This window comes from Nansenia antarctica (genome assembly GCF_963989245.1).
Source record: "Nansenia antarctica genome assembly, chromosome: 5".
NCBI classification, from domain to species: domain Eukaryota; kingdom Metazoa; phylum Chordata; class Actinopteri; order Argentiniformes; family Microstomatidae; genus Nansenia; species Nansenia antarctica.
Window position 1 is genome coordinate 61,279,152 of NC_137690.1, and position 7,153 is coordinate 61,286,304.

Sequence of the window (7,153 nt, forward strand, 5' to 3'; positions counted from 1 at the left end):
TAGGTCTCCCTTTGAAGTCTGAAATTGTGTGCAGACCCGGCCACATGCTGAGGGAGTTATTGCTACATAGCTGTGACTCTACCTTTTCTCTGTATTCCCATTTGGCTGTTTTAATCACTCTGCGGAGATCAAAGCGGGCTTTCTTGTCATTTGTTTTGTTGCTGGATTTGAAGGCAGAATCTCTCATGGTAAGTGCAGCCTTTACTGCACTGTTAATCCACGGCTTCTGATTTGGATATATCCATACTATTTTGGTGGGGACAGCTTTCTGTAATCCTTTTTTAAATAAATCCCATGACTCCCTGCGCGTACCCATGTATTATATATATGTCGTCATTCATCTCTCGGTAGATCCCCCAGACCCCGTCATCTAGACCATTATGGCTTTTATGGCGCAAGTAATCTTGGAGTACAGCGTCTGATTCGTTAGACCCACGCTGTAGCGTTCTCATGACAGGTGGGTCAAGCTTCAAGTTTGTGCTTGTAGGTGGGCAGAAGTAGAATGGAGGAGTGGTCAGACTTGTGAGTGGTGGGCGGAGGAGGGGTTTGTAGGCATGGAGTAGGGGAGTGTAGCAGTGATCAAGGATGCTTCCTTCTCACGTGGGAACATCAGTGTGTTGAAAGCCGGCTACTGGGAGCTTAAACTGCGAGACTGAGTTATCCAAGGAGGATAGCCAGAGATTCCCAGAAATGTTGTGCTCCTTAAGTGTGCTGTAATTGTTCCTATTGTTTCTTTAGTTTTTTGAGTTCCATTAGTTCCATTTATCATATCATAGGATTCCTAGGTAGCTTCAGTAACTGGTTCCACTGCCAGTAGGAAAACAATCTCTGAAAAGAGATATCAGCAGGTATAGTATCTCTTTGCACAGTCTTTCTCTGCAGATATATACAGTATCCATGTGGTGGCAGTAAAACAATGAACACAAAAATCTATGAAGATTTAATCTCCTTCAGTAGAGGATTCCCTCTGGTTTCAGTAGCAGGTATTTCTTGATGGAGTGAGGCAGGGGGAGTTGTCTGATGCCTGTGTGGCAACGGTTTGACATCTTTCTGCGGACAGCACACCTGGCCAGGTGCAGCAGAGTGCGAGGAGTGTTGCTGCAGACAGCGAAGAGGGAATCATAGAATTCCTCATGTTGCTAGGAAAGCAAAAACATAAACAAATTAAAGGTTACTGGTAAGTCTGTGGGCCAACAGTCAAACTTCCAGAATCCCCTTTGGGGTATCCTGTTAATGCCTGTCAATCCCCCCCAAAAACCTACAGCATGCAACGAGCGCAGCAACAGCAAACATGTGAGCATGTTATTGAAATGTACACATATTACATTTCAATTACACATATTACAATACTGCATTGTCAAACACGGTATCTACTTGTTGTGCAGTACACAGCTAGGTTACCCAGTAGGAGGAATCGGGAATGGATGTTCTCCACTCCCTAGTGGGTTTAATGTGTTCGTATGAGTTGACCATGACTTCTATTGCCCTGGGACCCTCATGACAGGCCTGTATCACCTGCAGAGCACAACACAACAAGCTAACAGAACCAAGAAGGGCTACTTAAGTGGGTCAACAGTATGGCAGGAAATGTATTGTTCACTTTCTCTACATCAGGGGGACTCTTATTGGGCATTTTACAAGGTAAATCAAATGCATTATTCATGTCAAAGCTCTTGTATAGTAACAATTAAAACAAACAGGCAACACCTTACTTTCAGAACCAAAGTTACCTATTAGCTAACACTGCTAAGGGTTATCAGCCCCTCACCTACCTTGTGGAACTGAGGGGGGTAAATCCGCGAAGCACCAAAGTTGAGCAGCAGCTGGTAGCAACGCTCAGGGATGGCCATGGTCCTGACATCTGTGACCTTAAGGACATACTGGAGGGGGGAGCAGCCGTTCATATCCTTGAGCTGGGTGTTGGCCCCCGCCTCAAGCAGCATCTGCATCAGGACGTGGTCACAGTTCCAGGAAGCCTTGTGAAGAGCCGTCTTCTGATCCTCCTCCTGCAGGTTGGGGTCTATAATAAAGAGTGTGAGGTGTCTTCCTTAGGATGTCATGTTAAATCCTTTAAATTATATGTATACAACTTACAATCCGTTATCATGTATGATATATAAAGTTGACAATAAGCTACAACCTTGTGAACAGTCTAGTGACATGGGCCGTGATCAGGGTGTATCTGACAGGGTGAACCACATCACCGAGCCCTACAGTAGCTCTAACCTGCGTGGTGGTCCAGCAGGATGCGACAGACCAGGTGGTGGTCCTCACTGAAGATCTGCTCACGGATGTCCAGGGCCCAGAAGGCTGCTGTGATCAGGGGCGTCTCAAGGTGGAGGTTCACCGCGTCCACCTGTGCCCCGTGAGCAAGGTACAGTGCCACTAGCTCTGGGATGCCGAAGCGGGCTGCTTTATGCAAGGGCGTGTCCTTCTCGTTGTTCTGACTGGGCATGTTCACCTTTCCCCCTGGAGTGAGAAGAGTTTTTTTATCAGTATTATGTCATTGTGGCATTCAACTGCAGTATTAACTTAATTATCTAAAACCAAGAGGTGAAATCGTGGACATCTTTTTTTTTTGTGATCAATTTTGTATTATTATTTCAGGGAGTAAAACAAGGGGAGTGGTAACATACAAATAAACAAAGGAGAAAATAGAATAACAAAAATATGGTTTACCAGTACAAATACAGAATTCACATAAACCTTTCACCCCCCCCCCCCCTCCCCTTCCCGATCTTTACCTTTACCCCAATAGTTACCCACCTACCCCTCCTCCCACAAATGTCCCTCCCGCCAGATACCTCCCACCCACCCGCCCAATCACAACACCCCCGCCACCCACCCCCACCCCACAGGACCCCATGGAAGGAGCAAATTGATGTCATTGTCGTATTCAACTGCAGTATTAACTTATTCTATTTCTTCTGACCCTCCAATGACTTGACAACTTCTCAGCTTTGAATTAACCTGCACTCAATGTCAGTTTTGTGTTAGTTTGACTGATTTGAATCTCCATACATCCCCACCTGTGAGAAGGAGCTGCTTGGCGCAGTCAACAGACTCCTTGGTGATGCAGTAGTGCAGTGGTGTGTGCCCGCTCAGTGACAAACTGTTGACCTTCGCCCCACGAGCCAGCAACAGGGCCATGCAGTCTCCATTGGAGACCACACATGCCACATGCAGTGGCGTCTTCCCATTGGGCTTTCCGTCGACTGCCGCCCCCTTCTGAAGTAGCACCAGGGCAGTCTCCAGGGAGTTGTACATCACACACACGTGGATGCCCATTGCCCATGACGACTCCAGCTTGTGGCCTGGCAACCAGTAACCTGATATAAAAGCAACATTTTGTATGTATGATCTATATATTCCTCCAGGTGGAGCTCAGTCTCATTGATGAGGTTCCGAGATTAGGGGTAGCTGATTATTTTTGGTAAACTCAGTTAGACTGTGAGGTAGCTGCAGCATACCGTTCATACAGTATACAGAGTTCATACAGTATGAAAATCATTTATTTATGCCCATATCAATAATCTCCCACCAGGTCATATTGACTATAAAAACCTTCTTACTCAAGTTCTTCTTTAAATTCCCACAACCGGGGTGACGATAGGTCAGGGGTTAGCTCTTATTTGAGTGATATTTTGAAAAACCAAATGAATGTGTGGTCGGGGACTTTTGAGTTGAATAAGGGGAGCGACAAATATTTCTATGGACACTTTGCTTTTGCACAAAGTGTTGACTTTTTAAACCCTATTTTTAAACCAAAATAACCAATCTTAGATATGGATTGACTTGTACTTCATTTCACAGTTATTTTTCATGTAATAAATCACCAAATTGCTGGTTATAAATACAAGCGTTTATGCTTGTCAACAGATTCTAACTGCACATACACTCTTGTTTCTAAAAGAAAACACAATTTTCAGCAGCAAGTGTAATGATAACATGTGTAAATATACACTATCATTATTATATTATCACTATATACACTAGCATTATTTGGGATATTTTGAACAGTTTAAAAAGTCCTGACATGGCTATTGAGCCTGAAAGCTGACTTAGAACTTTCAACTCGTCCCCATAGTATTGCAGCCAGAACATTTGACCATGCAACTTGCAGCCAGAACTGTGACCATGCACCAACACCGACAACAATGTTAAAACTTCTGGTGTGTGCATTTTGTGTTGTATCATACCCCTAAATCATGTGGCCGACTTATCGTGTTATGTTGTGATACCACTGTTCACCTTTACCTTGCTTATAAACAATACAAATCATCCTCTAACCGTGGTTGCCCATATGCCTAGTATGTCCTTAAGATTATACTGTGCAGCATATTCCTACCTTGCTTGTATGAAGCCAGGATCCTACTCTTGTCCTCTACCTCAAACACAGTGTCTATGTCTATGTTGGTGGTGCGCAGGATTTCCCGCACCTTCTTGGAGTCATTGCTCAGCAGGGCCTCCAGGAAGCGAGCCTTCAGCTCCTTGGCAGTCTCCTGTCTGGGGGTTAACGCCTCCATGTCTCCCCTTGGCACCAATGCTGTCACCAAAGCATGGGAAAAGGGTGACTAGTAAGATTTCAGACATAGGCTCCCGATGGGATCCATTGTAGTGTACCCCCCACAACACTGAAGAGATCTGGAGAGAAAGAGGGGAGGGAGAGGGGTCAAATGGTCAGTGAAACACAATCACTGCGGTCATCTGTTGACATATTAAACTATAAATAAGTAAGAGGTCAGTTGGTCAGTTGGGATTGAGGCAGGCAAAGGATATTATAATATTATATAATATAATATCTGCCTAATATTATTATATATAATATTATATATAATAATATTAGGCAGATATTATATATATATATATTATATATTTGTTGTGACAATGTGACTTTGAGCATATCCCACACATATATATATGTGTGTGTGTGTGGGATATGCTCAAAGTCACATTGTCACAACAATAACTAACAGCAATGAATGGGGTTCAAGCCATCTACAGTATGCAGGAACACCATCTAAATTTAGCTCCATGTGGAGGCAACAAGGGCCAAGTGGGGATGATTAGTATTGTAATCATGTGATTGTGTGACATTGACTGCAGTGTCGCCTATATTGTGTTCTATATAAATGTTGCAAATCAATCAGATTCAATCAAACCAACTAACCGGGTGCCTGGAGAAGGTTAAAGACAATTAATCAAGGGCACATAGAATGTCCATGTTGAATTAATAAACTGGACAAACACTTTTTACAGGGTGACAGAGAAAGGCAGTCAGTTTTCTAAGAAGTTTTCTAACAACTTAAAATACAGATAGGCAATATGGGATTCAAACAACAACAACAACAACAACAACAACAACAACAACACAGTCACCCTGTCAGTTCTTTGGTGCATCTGAGGGACTGTAGAAATGTAACCACTCTCAAATTAATAGAAGGAGCTATGGATGCAGTTTTACTTTACCATAATCCAAAAACCATACTATACTTTACCATAATCCAAAAAACACCTACCACCTAGTTATGAAATTTACCACATTAACAATGTCAACAGTGGGGCCTGAAGTTCATGACCTTGAAAGTAGATAGAAGTAGAGAGAGTTGGCCCTGAGAGAGTGTAAGCTAGTTGAGAGCCATTAGCCAGCACATTAGCTGACTCAGTTACCATTTATCAGCTACATATATAGTACTGGAGGAATCTTGATGGGGCCATCAATACAGGTGAAAACGTGCACATTAAAAAGCTTTCCTGTATACACTTTTTGCAAAGGGTCTCACTACTGTTCCAACATCTCATTGGTCTAAAATGAACGACAGGGTCGAACCGCATTGTGCAACACAGTAAAAAGAAGAAAAAGGGAAACAAAGCAATGACAGTGGCTCTGTTACATTTTATTCAGTGTGACAGATAGCTGCCCTTTCAACTTTTCAGAATGCAAAAAAAGAAGCAAGGAAATGACCAAAAAGAAGAGAAGTGCAGCTTTCAAGTGAATGCAGCCAAGCATCGTCTCGTGATTATCTCTCGCTCTCAAACATTTGCATGGACAGATTTCCCCGCCCCCCTCAGCCCTCACAAACTGTACACAGCACACTGACACAATAGAAAACAAGGCTTCTTCAGGGTTAATACAGCATATTGCTTTCAGCTTTTTACTGTACATACAAAAGTCATTGAGTGCTGTCCAATGATAGACTGGGTGAGTTTTGGGGATATCCACAGAGAGGTTGTAATGTTACAAAAGGTTTGATGCGAGTATAATAAGTATGAGAGTTATATCACTGGAGTAGTACTGGAGTAGCTTGGGAGGATGCTGCAACCACAATCACGATGGAAGGTAGGGGTATTTTTTTCCTTCAGGTTATGCAATTCAAAATGGGTTAACGTTACAAACTTTAATCATTGGTAATCAATAAATCTGATTATCATGATTTTCATTTTACATCACTTCATGAACATTTAACTTTTTTGGCAATAAAGGTAATCATACAATTCTGGATAAATTATAATTATGTGTTACTCTAATATTGCATAAGTTATTATAAACAATAGTCAAGATGCTTTGTTTAACATAAAAACAATAAATAATATCATAAAAACATTAATACCGGTATGATCTTTGTGGCATTGCTTGGAGGTATCACACCATACTGTAGTTCACATTTTACACATCACAGTTCTTTCTCTTATCAATTCCACCAATACACCAAGTACTTGCCTTCATCTAGCACGTATAGGACAGTGTTTATCAAACTTTGTTTTTGTCGCCAGGACCGTTAAGCAAACTAAAACTCTGTCAGCTAACCCTCTGAGGACCAGTCAGCAGGGGACTGAGGTTGAGAAACACTGCTCTGTAGGACACATGGGAATTGACCAAAGCTGCCTTAAATGTTACTAAATAATCAGCAACATGTTTAATGGAGACATTTCAGTGGCTATACACTGTATGTAAACAAGACCAAATGAAATGATTCCTGGGTATGAGAGAATGGAAACAAATACTTTTTTTTTTTTTTCAAGTGAGCTTAAAATATATTCATAAGACATATTGCATTAATCATCATTACAAGTGTCAAAGTAATTAAAACATGAGAAACATGTTTTAAGATCTAAGATAATATCCAATCTGTTAGGACTGTATTGTATGTAT

The 7,153-nt window shown here is 41.9% G+C and overlaps 1 protein-coding gene across 1 annotated transcript; it reads right to left on the reverse strand.

Annotated features, from left to right (window-relative positions):
- Nucleotides 1-950: 950 nt before the first annotated feature.
- LOC308159336 (ankyrin repeat and SOCS box protein 4-like) lies at nt 951-4,526 on the reverse strand (the record flags this gene model as incomplete). Its single annotated transcript, XM_080533104.1, has 6 exons — nt 951-1,139; nt 1,402-1,515; nt 1,773-2,020; nt 2,227-2,469; nt 3,030-3,329; nt 4,349-4,526. 6 exons carry the CDS (start codon nt 4,524-4,526, stop codon nt 951-953), a joined length of 1,272 nt encoding a protein of 423 aa, XP_080389230.1.
- Nucleotides 4,527-7,153: the final 2,627 nt, after the last annotated feature.